General features: G+C 41.4%; 1 protein-coding gene across 2 annotated transcripts in view; it reads left to right on the plus strand.

Annotated features, from left to right (window-relative positions):
• Positions 1 to 18,731, plus strand: part of msh3 (mutS homolog 3 (E. coli)) — a 62,231-nt gene that overhangs the window by 907 nt on the left and 42,593 nt on the right. For both annotated transcript variants that reach the window (XM_080434407.1, XM_080434408.1), the window contains exons 3-11: positions 1,491 to 1,771; positions 2,977 to 3,180; positions 3,526 to 3,642; positions 4,930 to 5,047; positions 6,041 to 6,180; positions 7,952 to 8,118; positions 17,026 to 17,135; positions 18,340 to 18,454; positions 18,620 to 18,704. In XM_080434407.1, the coding sequence (XP_080290533.1) occupies positions 1,491 to 1,771; positions 2,977 to 3,180; positions 3,526 to 3,642; positions 4,930 to 5,047; positions 6,041 to 6,180; positions 7,952 to 8,118; positions 17,026 to 17,135; positions 18,340 to 18,454; positions 18,620 to 18,704 (1,337 nt within the window). The remainder of the gene's footprint in view (positions 1 to 1,490; positions 1,772 to 2,976; positions 3,181 to 3,525; positions 3,643 to 4,929; positions 5,048 to 6,040; positions 6,181 to 7,951; positions 8,119 to 17,025; positions 17,136 to 18,339; positions 18,455 to 18,619; positions 18,705 to 18,731) is intronic.

The raw sequence follows: 18,731 nt of genomic DNA on the forward strand, positions 1-18,731 counted from the left end.
GTTGTTGGTAAGTGATATTTAACCCACTGTTCATTAAACCCCTAAACACAACACAACAACGAGGTCAAAAGTACAATATAAGAGTTTATTTGCCAAAAATAAATAGTACTGAGGTTCTATCATTTTATTGTGTACTGTTCAGCTATGTTTTCTTTATCCTAGCATTCAGTTCAGCCGTTTTTAAAAGTGTTTTCCCTCAATTTTTTAACAGTATGCTACTCATTTTTGGGCGGTGAAACCGCCCCTATAAGTGAGATTTGGAAAAATGTACATTTTCCTGCGCTGTGATCTGGGCCCAGGAAATTAGTAGAATTATCCTGCGCTGTGATTGGCCAATCACAGCCTATTCAGGACTGTGATTGGCCAGTGTCACATGACACATGTGCATAGCCCTATATAAGCAACCATAACTTGGTTATGGTTTGTCCATCATAAAGAGTGTTTCAATAAATGTATTTATCCTTTGTACATGATTGATCGACTCCATTCAGTATTGTGATTAGCTAGCAAGACACCGCCCACTTCACACAGGGTGTGATTTTTTATCTCTCTTTTTAAGTAGGCTACTATTTATCTCAATTTTTTCCTATAATTTTATTGGAAAGTGTTCAATTTTTTTTTTACAGTAGGTTACTATATTTTTTCTATCATTGTATAGTGTACTGTTTAGCTATGTTTTCTATATCCTAACATTGATCATTTGACTATTTTTGAGCATCCTTAATTATTTTAGGTATTTTACCATTTTCTCAATTTGTCCTTGCAAATACAGTACACTCTAATATTGTGCTCTAACTCTGTTATAATGTACTTTTGACCTCAGCACTACTTTGGCAAATAAACTCTTATATTGTATTCTTTACCTCATTGTTATGTTGTGTTTGGGGGTTTAAAGAACAGTGTCTAAATATCACTTACCAACAACAGCGCAGCATGCTATGTAAAGTTAAAAAACACTTGAGGACGAATCCTAATTCAGGTGCCTACTCGCCCAGGTGCCCACATGTCCCTAGTGGCCAGATGGTTTTGGTGCCCACTTGACCTGTTACCGTCCCCACAAGTAGAATGTGAGAGATAGACGTTACCTGTGGGCTTGTAGATCAGATACTTTCCAGCTTATGGTTAAAAATGGCAACAAAAAAATGGCATTCATAAAATCGCGGTCCTAAAATGTTGATGTCCTCACAAGTATAGTAATACAGAAGTGTGTGTGTGTCAGTGTGTGTGTGTGTGTGTGTGTGTGTGTGTGTGTGTGTGTGTGTGCAAAAGCGTTGCTCCATAAACGGATAGTGAGCAAAGTGAGCATTGAATACACCTCAACATCTGATTATTTTGACTGAAGAGAGATATGAATGAACCCAGCATATTACAAATAATTGCCAGCCACTTTAAAAGACACCACCAAGCACTTAACTCTGAGTAGGAGCAACTATGCAAGAGTCCCCTGTACTTCAGTAATGTTTCCATTATTGTATTTATTCTTTCTTCAGAGACCAAAACACCATCGTTTCGTGTTGCAGCCGGCCTCTCCTCACACACCATGGCACGGCTGAAAGGCTTTGCCTGTTCAACTGAGCCCCATGCCACTGATGCCAGAGAGGAGAGCATGAATGAGGGGCCTGGTGACACCACAAGTGCAAGCTGTGACCCAGGAAAGACAACTACGCCCCCTTGTGATGTTAGTGAGAAGTGCCGCAGTAACGACATACTCCTAAAGAAAGAGAGGGAGGCAGAAGTCACAGAAGAGGGGAGACAAGCAGGTGAAAAGCAGGTAAGGAATAACTATTATCTTCACTGATGCTGTGCTAGGCATCAACATGTCAGGGTCAGATTTATTTATATTTTTTATGATTGCACATACAAGGAATTTGTCTCATTCAGGATGGCACATTCCGTCGAAGCAACAGTATGATAAGATTGCAATTATTTACAACTATTTGGTAAAAATATAAAGATAAGCAATAATAAAAGTTAAGCAGCAGTAGATACGGTAGATGGCTGTATGGCTGCACAATTCTTGGCTGCACAATTCTTACTAAAGTGTGAATCACCCCCCAAGAACTGAGATCAAGACTCTCTCACACGATTATGAAAGGTTCAAAGTTCAAGGTTGTACTTTATTGTTACATCTTGTGTACAGGTACATAAGAGTAAAACTTATTTAGGTTCGGCTTCCTTCAGACAATGCAGCAGCATAGGTAATAGCAATAGAATAATGATAGAAAACGTAAAAAGATTTAAAGAAAGAGTGCAAAAATAGAATAAAAAGAGCATCATCAAATCAAATGTACATGTGCATAATAAAGAAAAAACTTGGTATGTTGTATACACCACCAGCATTTTTTCTTCAGTAGCTGCCACCTAACTTTGTGTAAACAACTTCACAATATATTCTATATACTGTACAGCAGATTAGGTACAGTAGGTGCAGTTCAGTTCAGTAAAAAGCACAAAACAAAAAACATTTCGCACTCTTTTACGTGTACAAAATGCATCTGAGCTGCCCTAGAAAAGGCTTAGTTTAGCCTAGCCTGACAATATAACAAATCAAAGTGCTTAAACGTACAATAACACAATATCAAAGTGCTGGACAAGTTTCTTGTAAAAAAAATAAAACAATTCAAGTCCCCTTTCCTCTTTTATTTTAGAACACTTTATCAAAGTGATTAACTTTGAACATACAAAATTTAAATGTAAAGTTACAGTTAAATAATAATGAAAATAAACTAGCACCCAGTTATTTTTGGACAGCCAACTACTGTATTTAATGTATAGTAGTTGGCTACTGTACGTTGTATTCTATAGGTAAACTGTAGGGGTTCAGAAGGGAGTCGATGATGCACTTCAGGTGGGACAGCACAAGGCTGTACTGTGGTTTACCCCCCCGCCCCCCCCCCTCACTGCGTTTTCAAATGTGTCTGTTTGTTGAAGTGAATTTCAACTGGTTCAAATATAGTTTGTTTGGTCCATCTCCAGGGGTTCAGCTTTACCAAGTTAGTCAAGCCAGGAGGAGGAAAGAGAGCAGAGCTGAGTTCTCCCTCTGACCAGCCCTGCAAACGCTCTAAGACTGTTTACACGCCCCTGGAGCAGCAGGTCGTCCAGCTTAAGGAACAGCATAAGGACGCCTTACTGGCCGTGGAGTGTGGATACAAGTACAGGTTCTTTGGAGAGGATGCAGAGGTGTGTGTGTGTGTGTGTGTGTTTGTTGTTGAACTGTTGTCATTCACAACAAAGTGTGTTTGTTCTGTACAGGTTAACACTACGGCTGCAGCCAACTAATGACTGTTTTTATAATCGATCAATCTTTAAAAATAATATATAATATTCAGCAGAGCTGTGGTGTGTAAACACTTCCAACCTGTCATCCCTATTTTGTTCAGTATAGGCGAAAATGCTCCAACATGTTACATCACTATAGCGATAATAGATCTAAAAGCTCAGATCGCAGTATAAAATATAGGTGCTTTGATGTGTAAACGATTGCATTAGAACCACTTGTGTATCTGTCTTTGTATGTGGGAGCAGATCGCTGCGAAAGAGCTCAACATCTACTGTCATCTGGACCACAACTTCATGACCTGCAGCATCCCCACACACCGCCTGTTTGTTCATGTACGACGGCTGGTCTCCCACGGACACAAGGTAGGAGAGGCGGGCGCACCAATCCAAGTCTGGTTTCACTCTGGCTTCTGTAGAGGCACACTGATTTCTATACCACTCATCTGACTACTTAGAGTAATGATTTGTGTCATGAGTACTTCCACACAGAACACAAATGTTACATTGCGATAAAGCCATGCAATTATTTCTCAAAATGAGGTCGATTTTTTAACACAAATAAAAGCATCAACCTGTATGAATGAGGCATCACCATATGAATAGTTTGATGTGAAATATTCATGATGCATTTTCAGAGCGTTTATCCGTCACACACCCGGTGTGTGGGTAAGGCAACAATAACATAACTTTGACATTATTTATTTGCATGTCTTATAGCCATTCTTCTCAGATAATGCTAGCCTACTTTAACCACATAAACCCTCTAGTCTATACTTTGTACACTAATACGTAGCTGATTGGGGTCGGCTCTGTACTTGGTCTGCTTTCTTTCCCCTCTACACCAAATCTCTTCACCAAAAATTGCAGATCTGTAAGCTCATAACGTGTCATATAGATCTGCTATCGTCTGTGAAAGTTCCCCCCCAGAATAGGGATGCTAGGGTTCAAGTAACCTCGCGTCATCATTGCATCATAAAGACCAGTGTGATCCGGTCTAGGCCACACCCACTCTAAAATTCTAGAAAATGGTTTCCGGTCATGGTTTCCGGTTGGCGCTGCAATCAAGTAGTTTAGACTCACTAGTCACGCTACGAGTTTTACAAAATTATTATTATGCCAAACGAAACGAAACAATTTGACTAAACAAATTATAGCCCCTCTGGTCGAGGAGAATCGTTTGAGGAGCACTCTCGGTTTCCCCCATGGTTTCCGCCTGCCTCATGACACAGTTATATCCGCTTTAGACCGGATCAGAAAACTGCTAAACGAGTTGATCCCTGTCTACGGTTCAAGTGGTTAAAACAATCATAGGAACAAGTGACTGTAGTGCTTTATTTTAATTTAATAATTCATTGATCAACTGATGTGCTGATCATCGTATAACAACACCCAGTATAATGAATAATCATAAATAATAATAGTTATTCAGGCTTTCCATGACACTTAATGAGCTGAGTTGAATACAAATTGCTTAGGAGGTGGATGAGTGCTGACCCTACAGACATGATATCTGCACCCCTAATCAAGTCTAAAGTAAAGTAGAATATTAAACCCATTAAGCCTCAGAAATGCCACTCTGTTGTGTACAGTGGGTTCTTGTCAACTTGGTTCAGTGACTGCTCTCTAAACTGTCGTCATTGTTTCATGTAGGTCGGCGTAGTTAAGCAGACAGAGACATCAGCAATCAAAGCCTCAGGAGCCAACAAGAACACTCTGTTTACTCGTCAACTCAGCGCTCTCTACACCAAGTCCACTCTGGTGGGAGAGGGTATCCTTAAATATGAGGTGTGTGTGTGTGTGTGTGTGTGTGTGTGTGTGTGTGTGTGTGTGTGTGTGTGTGTGTGTGTGTGTGTGTGTGTGTGTGTGTGTGTGTGTGTGTGTGTGTGTGTGTGTGTGTGTGTGTGTGTGTGTGTGTGTGTGTGTGTGTGTGTGTGTGTGTGTGTGTGTGTGAGCAGCACATACTGTGTATAAAGCATATACTCCTTCAGATGAGTTATACATTTAAAGTACTATAATGTCATAAATGTGTGACATTTTGTCCATATTCATGAATGCGTTACTGAATTACCGGAATAATGTAATCAATGTTGGCTAAACAAACATTATTGTGCGTTTTAATAAGTCATGGATGTTTGAATTTAGTTTGTAAATCTGTATTTTCTCCAGAGACCATTTTCAGCTTGAATGTTCACATCAGTCCACACTTTGAAATGTGTTAACCACTTAACCCAACATTTTAACGCTTACCCTACAGTATATAATCAGTTGACTGGGGTCCCTGAAGAAATGGTCGGCACTCTGCAGTAATGTCAAGTATACTGTGAGTCGTAGTTTGGGCTAGACATGCCAGGCTGCTCGTATGGTCCTTGACGCCTCGTTTCCACTGAACTCTGTGTGATGTCTGTAGTGTAATTATGTTTAATTTACACAATATTCCCTCTAGTAATAGAGGGATGAAATTCAATGAAATGCATTAATTTTACGGATGAAATCAAATGTTATTAACACAGTCAAGCACCTGAATTTAATGAAATACCGTCTTGTGCCTGTTTCCGGCACACAATGCATTTCATCAAAATCTGAAGCACATCAGAGATCACGGAGGTTCCTGTAGGAATTAATTGACTAGATAGAATTACAGACATCTCACAGAGCGCAGTAAAAAATGAGGCGTTAACAGATCCGTTTTCTATGCACTGTATCTGACGAGCAGTACACATGAGAATGAAACGCAGAGTGATTTCTTTAACGTTTGCCTGAGATGTGAACCCGGTGTGTCGTCTGGGAGACATGGAGGAGGGGGGCTGTGATGACTTGGTGTTGGACCCCTCTGATAGTTACCTGCTGTGTGTCAGTGAGAACTGGGACAAACCAGGGAAGCAGCTCACCGTTGGCCTGGTGGTAAGTAGTGGGATCAACACTGATGAAGAGAATATTGATAGGGCTGTCACGATCATCACATTTTACTTGAAGATTAATTGTCATACAAATAATTGTGATTAACGATTTAATTGTGTTTTTGGTATTGAACATTGGAACACAAAAATACAAATTACATTTCTGTTTGGCTTTTAGGCTTCGGAAACAAACCCCCATACATGACAAATAACTTAAATTTACAAAGAAATGACTGACATATTTAATAACTAAAAATAAATAAATAGCGGAAATGGACGATCTGTGTTGTGAACTTCCATTGCTGTGGAAAACACGCCCATAGGCTAAGCTTTGCAGGAGGTGCTGTGATTGGCTAGCGAGACACATGATGAAATTAACTTCAAACTTCGCAGACGCGCTGTGATTGGCTAGCGAGACACATGATGAAATTAATAATAATGTAAAAGATTTAAGCACGTCACTTCGCAGGACGTGCTGTGATTGGCTACCGAGATGCATGATGAAATTAATAACTCATAAATAGCACCGCTCACTTCACACTGGGTGTGATTTTTGCCGGACCCAGGCTTACATGAGGCTTTGTACCTGTTTTCTCCATACATGGGATAGGATAATTTTCCTTTTAACAGGACGTTCATGAAAGTCCTTGCGGGCTTGTTTCCAATGAGGGCCTGTGAGCAATTAGGGGTTAAGAGTCTTGCTCAGGGACAAATTTCATTTCATCGACACATATGCTGGTCTGGCCTGGAATCGTACCTGGGGCAACCAGGGCCTCTGGCTCCCTAGGCGGGCTCACTAACCACTCAGCTATGGCCGCTTGGGCATGGTCACTGTCCTTAGGCCCCAGCCATAAAAGTCTGTCCCCCTTTCGTCCATACATGGGCATGTTTTGTACCTGTTTTCTCCATACATGGGCAAAAAACAGGTTTTGGTCACTTTGTCCTTAGGCCCCAGCCATAAAAGTCTGTCCCCCTTTCGTCCATACATGGGCATAGACACAGGCTGACACGTCATGTGAAGTCTGGGTCTGGCAGAACCATGTCTCCTGGTCTTGTTTTTTTAGACTAGAGGTTCGGGCCGCTTTTATACCCAAATATGGAGATCTCTATCTGTCAGTCCGTGTCCATTGTATGCCCATACTGTACATTGAGATCTCTGTATCTGTCAGTCCATGTCCTTTTTATGCCCATATCTGGAGATCCCTGTTGTCATCAGTATATGCCCATATATAGGCATGCCCTCTTTTGTGCCCATATATGGAACTGACTGATTTGTTTGCACCTGATAACATGACAACACATTGAGGTTAGACAACAAACTCCATATTTGGGCGTAGCTGCATCCGCCCATCCTCCCTTAGGCCAATTTTAATATAGGATGTTTGAAAATGTATGAATTATTTTCCACATGGAAACGATAATGACGATTATGCTAAAATAATTGCAATCATGCGATTATGTAATAATTGTGACAGGCCTATGGATGGAAAGTACACGGTTAAAGTGTCCAAATCGTGTCCCTGCAGCGTTTTGGAGCTGTATTTCCGTGGTTTTGTTTCGAACTGAATTCTGGGAATCGCACTCCTAACACACAACTGACAGACAAGAGGTGCCGCCAAAAAGACTACTAAAATAAATCTTATAGAGTATACTTTAAATGAACACTCTGGATTTCACTCAAAGGGAAGGCATTTGTCTTAAGCTTTCTGATTTGTCTTTAGCTTTCTGTGCCACGTTTGATGTATGTGAGTAATTACCTCTCATGCTGTGTGCAGGCGGTCCAGCCAAGCACGGGAGACGTGCTGATGGACTGCTTCACGGACGGCCCGTCCCGCTCTGAGTTGGAGGGACGCATCCTAAAGGTCAACCCTGTGGAGATCCTGGTACCTTCTGACCTCTCAGAACACACCCATAGACTGCTGCACAGCATCACCAATGCCAGGTGAGTGTCTGACAGCAGTTCTCCGATACCTCCGAAACCTTTACGTCCAAAACCGTATGGAAAAATGGGGAAATAATTATATGTGTTCCAATGGACCCAATAAAATAAAATGAAGTATAAAAGTATGCATTTATGGAAAAATTACATAAAAAGATTAAATGTGGACTGAAGTTTTCTGCCCGATAGCAACCAACGGATACCAAAAGATACTAAAACTAGAAAAAGTGCTCCTCGGAGCACAGGTCTCCACCAGGTCAGGTAGGTTATTGTGGCCTCCTGGTGGCGCTATAATAGGCCAATGTTTAAAGGGTACCATTTGTTCTTAGGCCTTGCACGGCAATCGGACACTGCATTCATGGTTTGAGGCATTTTGTGCAACATTTTTTTTGCTAAATTAGACCTGCTGGTGGCGCTATAACAGGCCAATGTTAAAAGGGTGGCATTTGTTCCTCAACATAGTGTGAATGTGCGTGCAAAGTTTGACCGCAATCGGACGGTGCGTTCATGATTTGCGGAATTTTGTTCAAAACAAGCCACTACTGCAAACTTTAGATGTCAATCTTAGCCAATGAGGATGGAATATGAAAAATCAAACACATCCGTCTTGATCATATGACTATGGAGATCATGTGTACCGATTTGCGTGAAATTTGGATAAAATCGGAAGGTAATATAAAGAAATGTGTTTTACATAAGTCGGCCTCCTGGTGGCGCTATAAAAGGCAGATGGGAAAAATCCAGGGCAAAGGTTTTTCCTTGACCTCTAGGGAGTGCGCATACAAAGTTTTACACAGATCGGTGCAGTTATAGGTAAAAACATGAATCGGCCTGTAATAGCGCCACCATGAGGCTGATTTGAAAATTTTCAATTGGCATTTCTTCCTCGGCATAGTGGAAATATGCATGCAAAATTTCACCGAAATTGCGTGCTGTGTTCATGATTTGAGGCATTTTGTTGAAAATGGAGCACTCCTGCAAACTTTGGTAGCCATTTTTAGCCAATCAGGATGGAATATGAAAAATCTGAAAGATAAGTTTTGTTTAATGACTATAGAGATACTGTGTACCGATTTGCGAGATTTTTGGACAAAATCTGTAGGAGTACTGTCAAAAAATATGTTTTGCACAAATCGGCCTCCTGGTGAAAAAAAAAAAAATTTGGGGCAGAAGTTCGGAATTGGCATCCAGGGAGTGTGTGTGCACAGTTTCGCTGCGATCAAGCCAACGGTGGCGGAGATTAGCTGGTGACAGACGGACACACACACGGACGGACACACGGACACACGGACGGACGGACGGACGGAGGGTAAAACATACTCTCTTGCCATGCCTTTCGGCCTGGCGGAGACAATGAACCATGTGAAGAATTCATCACTGATATTTTATAGTCAGGGAATATTATCAGAATAATGTCATATCTAGGAATAAATTCCTTACCAAGAAATTTCTTCACCAATGTGTTTGTAAAAGTGTCTAGTAACACATCTCATGAAGACTGAAATGCAGTTTCCCTAGGGGAATTTTTGACAGCTGCTGAAAGTTGGGGTACCCACCATAACCTTATGCGGGGATTTCTTTTTAAATTTAATTCTGTTTTAAGTAGCATGTGAGGGGTCAAACTAGGGTGTTTTTATGATTCTGAATCCATTGCAAGAATTTGTTTTGCACCAAAACCACTCCTTGGGCTAAAAACGGCCCAATCTCAATGGGCTTTTTACACAGAAAGATTACGTGGAAAGGGTTGGCTATGGCCGTTTTTAGACCAAGGAGTGGTTTTGGTGCAATACAAATGCTTGCAAAGGATTAAATTTACATTTTTTTCCCCGCATAAGGTTATGGTGGGTACCCCAACTTTCAGCAGCTGTCAAAAATTCCCCTAGGGAAACTGCATTTCAGTCTTTATGAGAAAAAATTATAAATACACAAATGATATTAAATAGTTATAATAAACAGTAAACATGAATGCATTGTGTCACAAGCCCTATGAAGGTTCCATTGAGAGATAACATTACCATCCAATATGTACTCTAGGGGTGCAACAGATAATTGAACCAATCGATTTAACCGATTATTAAAAAAACGATAAGTTAACTCATTCACTGCCAGAACTTTTTTATTTTTGCGTTTGACAAACTGCCAGAGATTTTTCATAGAAAAAGAAAGTACTCAGGAGCCAAGATACAAAATGTTTAAGTTTTAAGTTAACAAGGAAGTGGATTGGAGTCTAGATCTTCAACAAATCATATCTCCTTGGTCTTTAGGTTAAAAATTAAAGAAATAAATAAGAAAAAAAGAAAAGAAAAAAAAGATTATTTTTTTTTTGAAAAAATTAAAAGTCGTTTTAGTCGTTCTTGGCAGTGGGGGCTTAAAGGACAAAAGTCGTTTTAGTCGTTCTAGGCGTTCTAGGCAGGGAATGAGTTAATCAAATCTATACATTTTCTATCCCTATTTTGGGAATGAAATGTGTACAAGCTCACAACGCATCGCATTGTCTTCTTGATGGCTGTGGGTGTAATAGACCTCTTACATTTTTATTTGTTTCGTATCACTGCCTCTGGGATGACTTTATCATCCCAGAGACACCATTTTATTTTTCCAATGTATCATCTGTGAATGGAGAGTGTAAGGGAAGATTTTCCCTAAATCATCAAATGCCCCCCTTTAACCTTGACCTCAACTAATTGTGAGAGCATGGAAGTTTCAGAATATAATTACATTTGTTTAGAGGCAATCACTGTCTATCAACATGTTTTTCCCCCCAATGGAATAATCACCAAGGCTGTTTCTTTCTAAATAGACATTTAGAATATGGTTGAATTGTTTAATTAAGGAAGTTGACAGACATTACTGAGACTTTCAGTATCCATGATATTTTCATACCGGTTGAATGTGTGGTTGTGCTTTTCTTCTCCATGAATGAGTTGTCAACACTAGGGGGCAGTTTTCACTCATTTACTGCCATAACTCCCATCAGGGAACCTTAATATCATCACCAGCGAAGTGTTGCTGCTATTGTGTTGTCTCTTTTAGTCTAAATCCCAGTCTGAGGGATTGAGTTTTGATTCCCCCAGACTGCTGTTTTGGCTGTAACTAACCACTCAAAAAGTAGACGATAAAATCTATGTAGGCCGATAAGTTGTGGCCCTCATTGGTCTGAGTGCAAGCCGTGGCTTATTCAGTATCAATGAGCAATTCTTGCAACTAAAATTGCTCTTACTTTACAGTAGTAAAGCGAGTCCAACTTTTCTTTACTCAAATGCCTTTTTGATAGATAAAAGCCCTTTTTAGAACATTTCAAAAATAGCCTATTTTTGAAAATGTGTGAAAACGTACACAGTACATGCCCACAATAGGGATGCCAGGTTGAAAGTGGTTAAAATCAGGACACATATTGGCTGCGAAATTGCAAATGCCCATGTTGTCAAAAAAGTGGTCAATTTATGGCTCTGACTCTAGTGACAACATGTACCCTGTTTGTTAACAGTGTCAGGATAGGGTTCCAATGGAGTTTGTGATTGCATTACCGTCTAATAATGAAATGTGGGGGAGGGCAGGAGTGTAATGGATTTAATTAGAAGGAGTTGGATGGATGAATGGATGAATGGAGAGATGTCAGCTATTTTCTATCCGCTTTTGTCGTCCCTGTCTTTCTTTCTTTGCTGCATTTTGCGTCACTCACCTTCTCTTTAATCCCCCCCCCAGAGAACTGGATGGATTTACATTAAACGTATCTTTCTCTCTTTTCCAGTTCCCTCTCCTCTCCTCTTTTCAGCTGTAGGTGTTTAGTCGTTATGGTGGAGATGGGCCTGTAAAGGCCAGCCCAATTATCCTGTTTGAACAGCGCTGCTCTCTAGCATTGTGCTCAGCTGAGACAAGACTCCTGTTAATTTGCAGCCAGTCTCATGCAGACACGGGCCAGGCTTGTCTGTTGACTTTAGACAGAAGATTTGTAACGTGTTCACATGTGAGTGCAAGGGATAGTGAATGAAAGAAATGTGAAAGTAAACAACACTCCGAAAAATACTTGCCATCAGGTACTGCAGGTGAGCTGTTGAGTCTCTGCGTCATCAATTTGCTAGGATTTAAGAGACCTTCTCTTCCGGGTGATTGTTTAGAATGTCACTGCGCCTGCTTTTGTATGAAATCCACCGTGCTGAAAAGTTGAGAGCAGTGACTATTGGTGACGAATAAACATTATGGTGACAGCTTCTACTTGTCTCCAGGGCAGGTTTGTGAGGCGGGCTCCTTAGCAACAGGGAATATGCAGTACGTGTGTATGTGGAGTGGCAGGTAATGAGTCCCTAGGTGAATGGTAGCAGTTGGGTGAAATGCCAGAACCATGAGCCAGGACGGTAGCACTGCAAGGATTCAGAACATCCGAAAAGGTCAATAACAGACACTTTGTTGAATATATTTCTAGATAAAAATGCATGTACATGGCTGATTCTCATAGACGTGAAAAACATTACACACACACACACACACACACACACACACACACACACACACACACACACACACACACACACACACACGCACACCCATTAGTTTAATGTCAATGTCTACAACGGTACAGTTGAACTGCACCTCCCAGACAGAGCTCTTGTGTGTGTGTGTGTGTGTGTGTATATATAATATATATATATATATTATATATATATATATATATGTACAGCCTTATTGATTTAGATGGTCGCCACCACAGTTTTATATTTGAAACTCAAATGTTAGATATTAATCAAGCACATTAATCTCCTTCAAGCACTGACCTCTGAGCTCCCACCTATGACCATGCCTTTAAATCACTGTCACCCTGACTTTTGGGCATGTCAATATAGGCAAAATGTAAAAAAAATGAATAAATAGCCACTACAAACTGTAGTGTCATAATCGATTCCTCCCTCTCATTCCTCCCCCACGTAAACCCAGATCCCCAAAACTGCCTTTTTTCACCTCAGGAATATTGCCTGCCTCCGGCCCTCTCATTTACAGCTGCTGATACACTCATTCACGCATTCATTACATCTCGGCTTGATTACGGCAACAGTATCCTCATCAAACTCCAATATGTTCAAAACTCAGCTGCCCGTCTGTTCCAGTATTAAATATGTATTATGTATTAAATATCTCAACATTACATTTCTCATATTGATCATTAAATTATATCAATCATATTGAAAAACTCACTATATTGCCCAGCCGTGGCTCCCGCTGACCACAGCTACAAGTACTAGAATTTATATTAAACTCAATCTGGGAACCCATTCGGTAGCTCACTTGTAGATTTCTCTCCATTCATCCATTATAGATTTTGATTATTATTACAAAACATACATTAACCACTTCAGCCCTATATACATTTCGGCCATTTGAAAATAGCCGATCTACAAGCTCATAATGCGTCGCATTGCGACGCATTGTGAGCTTGTAGATCGGCTATTTTCAAAAGATATTTATACATTTGAAATGGGACATTCTGCATAATGAGTACTTTCTACTTTTGGTACTTTAAGTACATTTTGATACCAATACTTGTGTACTTTTACTCAAGTAAATTTTTTATTCCGGACTTACTCAGAGTATTTCTACATTTCAGTATTGATACTTTTACTTAAGTAAGAAATGTGAGTACCTTTTCCACCACTGGTTAGGAGTCAGGTTTAGTACCCCACCAAACAGCTGTCTCAGTAGAGATTTTTGAGACACAACCTACGTTTTAAATTTATCTATTGCAAATGGCAAGCTATAAAGGCATGATTACTAAGAAGCTTATCAGTGACAGACAGCGCTCTGGCCACTGTGAAGACTGTTGCTCTTTTATTCATCCTCTCAACGTGTAAGCTATGCTGCTGTAGAACCATAAACCAGCTGCTCCTACTTATAAAAAGTATGTCCATATATACATGTTTTAACTGGTATTGCATTATTTTCAAGAGACAATCTAGCATGAGCTACGTCCTGTTTTAAGGGGGGGCAGTGGCTCAGGGGTAGAGTGGAACCGCAGGGTTCCCAGTACGATCCCGGGCTCCCCCAGAGTTAGTGTCGAAGTGTCCTTGAGCAAGACGCTGAACCCCTAATTGCTCCCGATGAGCAGGTTGGTGCCTTGCATGGTTTCCTCCCTCCGCCATCGGTTAATGAATGTGTGTGTAAATGGGTGAATGTAATGCATAATCTATGTAAAGCGCTTTGGATAAAAGCGCTATATAAATGCACCATTTACCATTAAGTTTATGAGTTCATTTCTAAATTAATGGTTTGCTTAGCATAGCTACTAATAACATTTAGTCAGAAAATATTTGGGAACCTGAGTCCAACCCAAAGCAGGTTGGACATAAGGCATTAGGCTGTGCTTGTAATTTGCCTTGTCCTTGTATTGATATCATGCTGCTCCATCGCACGGTTTCTCATATGCCAGAATGCAGCTGAATTGACGTGTTGAATGATCGATTGCCTCAGATGCATAATTGCCTCAAATATGCACTGTATTGATCGCTTTTATGACCTGTTCCTTTCCAGTCGTGCAATTGGCGAGAGTGGATGAATGAAAAACCGTGTGTGTGTGTGTGTGTCTGTGTGTGTCTGTGTGTCTGTGTGTCAGGGAAACAGAAGAAAGAATGCTTTAACACTCCATCCGGAGGCACGTGTTTGCCTTGGTTGCCCTGGCAACAACAGAGCGGACAAAGCGAGAGTGTCCTTGATTCATCAGTGCTGAACAACTGAATGGAGCAACAGGCTGCCATGTGTGTGTGTGTTCATGTTTGTACATGCAACGTGTGTTTATGCTTGCATGTGAGTGTGTGCGCGTGCATGTTCAGTTTACTGTATGACACAGGGTGGTGTGTCTATTCATGAAATCAGTTTGATCTTATATAAAACTATGACTGAAACACCTTTGTAGATATGCAAAGATTCCTTTTTTAATGTATTAAATAATGTATCAAGACTTTTAAACTGCACTCTGCACTTTAGAACCAAGCCATGCTATTTTCCACATCTGCCATTTGACTTTTTTATATTAGTCACTCATGTTGCAAACAAATCCATCGATCAGTACTCTTAGATCGTATTCATATTTACTTATTGATTGTGAGATTTTGTTTAAGTGTCTATTTTATCTGATTACATTTATTTATTTATTTTATGCACCAGGACCTGAGTACCAAATTCATCTTCCTACTGTACATGTCTGGGATGACAAATAATCCTTGATCCTTTTTTCAGTATTCGATCAGTAAGGAGGGGTTTCAAGTCCAGTTGACTAGTCGCACATCATTTTCCTGGTTTACTTCTAGAATGACCGACATAAATGAACACATCCAACAAGTGGCGTATATGAGGGCAATTAATCAAAAGGAGGAGGCAGGGTGTGCTATATTTTCCCAAGGATTGTGGGTGGAGAGGAGCACTTGTTTTTGTTACCTCAGCAAAACAGTATGGGTTTGTTCGAATCCCCATAGGCAAATCTTAGATCACTTCATATAAGAACTGTGTTCCAAAAATAAACAAACCACCCTCCGATTTTGTCAGGTATGTGACTGTGTCGTTTATGATATTGGGTTACATTTGATAATGTCTGTGTTTGGAGAATAACATATTTTCTTACTCTTTGGATAAATTAGTACCTTTTCACCGTCAGTTGATGCCTCATCATATGAGTAAAATTGCCGGAGTGGTTTGTTTATTTTTGGAACACAGTTCTTATATGATGCGATCTAAGATTCCCCTATGGGAATACCAATACAAAAAATAACGCTGGTGACCCGCATAGCGCCCTCTAGCGGCAGTGATGTCAGACTTCTGTGCTCTTATTATGTGGTCCAAAGCCTGGTTTTGAAAAAAATATGGTAGACAACTTAATTTAAACAGCAGGCATGAAGGATACAAAAAATAAACCCTGAATTAAAGCTTGAGTTATACTTAGTTGAGCGTGGGTTACAAGCTCACAACACTTCGTAGCGGGGTGTATTGTGAGCTTGTACATCTGCTATTTTCGGTGTATGACACCCACGCACCACTAAGTATAAATCTGGCATTCTACTGTGTATTAGTCCTACAATGCAATGCTCCACAAGCAAGGAACACAAGCATGTCTGCAATGTTCAGGGGATGGGTACGGACTGGAGCCTGTTCTGCCCCACGTGGAAAAGCCTTGGATATCGGTACTGCTTAGCAAGGATGCTGAGCCTCTTTTAATGGCGTAGGATTTCCGTAGGTGAAATGCATGCTTCATTAAGGAAAAGGCTGTTTCACCTGGCTTTTTTTGCTGCTCTATAATCCTCCCCAAGTAGAGCACCAATTGCTGAGGAGCTGTGATCAACATTTCCATCAGTACCAGGTGTCGACTACCATCTGGTAGTGACACCTGTTCCATACCGACTTGTCAACTTTTCATGCCCATCCCTAAAAGGGAATAAAATCAAGTGTTTATTTTTCCCTTGGGTTCAATGTAAGGTTGAAGTAATTAACCTCTTAAACCCTATACAGTACTTCGTTGACTTGAGTCCCCCAGGGGTGTATACTAGTAGGCACGGCCCTTTTCTCCCTCTACACCAAATCTCCGATCTACAAGCTCATAGCACGTTGCAATGCTATGTTCGCCAAAGAATAGGGATGCTAGGATTCAAGTGATTAATCGAATAATCAATGTTGCTGATCGAATAATCAGATAAATGATATGTAAAATGTAAAATATGATTTATGATATAATATGATATAATTTCTAATATGCACTGTTTATAAAGTCACCAGCTTGTCTTGCATAATATAAATAAATATATATATAATATAAAATAATATATAATTATAAAAAATATATATATATGATTATAAAAACAATTGTTATGTAGTTGCATCCCTAGCTCAATGCAATTATCACTCTCATTTGTATCCCCCCCCCCCCCCCCCCAGTGTCCTGGCTGATGACCGTATGCGCATAGAGAGGAGGGACAGCACACAATTTGAGTTTGTTTCTGCCATGAACACTGTTACTGAGTTCTACTGCAACACCCAGGACACAGGTACTGCATGTCAATGTGTGTGTCTCTTTGTGTGTGTTTGTGTGCCCAGGATTCTGATGCACAGGATTCCTGCTTGTGTGAATTTGTGTGTCTTTTTGTGTTTGTGTGAGTGTATATGTCACAGGGAAATTGGCATTCCAGGGAAATTGAAAGAGGAGCGCTCGCTTTTAGGCGCGGGGCTTCGGCGCGAGGCGGGGCTTTTCGAGACAGGGTTTTTTACGCGAGGCTCGCGAGGAGGAGGAGGAGGCGCGAGGCGGGGCTTTGATACGAGGCGGCGCGAGGAGGAGGAGGTGCGAAGCGGGGCTTTGATACGAGGCGGCGCGAGGAGGAGGCGCGAGGCGGGGCTTTGATGTGAGGCCGACCTGGCTTTTGTTGTTCCCCTCCACATAGCAACCAGGAAGCTACGCTAGGGGAACGCTGAACACGTGTTCACACGCACACGTGATAATAGTTATTGTCCATGACGGAGGCGCGCCGACTCAGCAGAGCTTGACGCCAGGAGGCGCGCCCTCGCGCCTCCAGGCGACCGGCCGTTGGTCTGCTAGTCGAATCAGCGCCGTCCGAGTTGTGAACCGATAGGGGGAGAATAGATCTTTTCATTGGGTTACAGTCTATGGTTACTATCCAGTGTCCACGACGACACACATGTGTGCGTGTGCATGTGTGCGCATGCACACACGCACACGCGTGCGCACACATGCGTGTGCATGTGTGCACACGCACACACGCATGTGCATGCGTGTGGATTCAGTTTGCATTCATTGCCCTCTAGCATTGGTTATGGCGCTCCTTTTCCAATTTCCCTGGAATGCCAATTTCCCTGTAACATATATACATGCCCATATGTGTGCGTGTGCGCGCCCCGGAACACGGGTACTGCATGTGAGTGTGTGTTTGTGTGGGTGTGACACCATGGTTGAGCAGCAGACACAGCTGTCTCCCACAGAGGTGTGGGATGGTGCAACGAGCTTGTCCTTTAATTGGAAACGCATTTCCTTCTGGACTCTGTGTGTGTGGGTAGACAGGGGGTGCGGTCATATTTATTTGTTTTGAACACTGGGGGCAGATGGTCAATAAAGCCATTCGACTATTACGGTTCGGGGTTTAAGGGCTTGTGACTCACTCTTGTTGCTTGTGTGTGTGTGTGTGTGTGTGTGCGCGTGTGTGTGTTTGTGCGTACATGTGTTGCTCTATGCCCCCCTAGGCTCTCGTTCCCTGTCCAGTGTAGTGTCATTGGAGATGCCAGTGATCTGTTGCCTGGGACCGCTCATCCAGTACCTCAGAGAATTTAGCTTGGAGCGAGTTTTACTGAGTGACAGGTACACACACACACACACACACACACTCACACACACACACACACACACACACACACACACACACACACACACACACACACACACACACACACACAGCAAGCGTTATCACAGCATTTCAAAACCACTTACAAGTTACAACAAGTAAACATGCTGCTTCCCTTGTAGCTCCTTCCGCCATTTGTCCAGTGAGTCAAAGGGCATGGTCCTCAGCGCCACCTCACTGAGGAACCTGGAGATCCTCACCAACCAGGTACGCACACATCAGGAAGTCCCTTCA

Source organism: Gymnoscopelus braueri (assembly GCF_963280865.1).
Source record: "Gymnoscopelus braueri genome assembly, chromosome: 7".
Taxonomy (NCBI): domain Eukaryota; kingdom Metazoa; phylum Chordata; class Actinopteri; order Myctophiformes; family Myctophidae; genus Gymnoscopelus; species Gymnoscopelus braueri.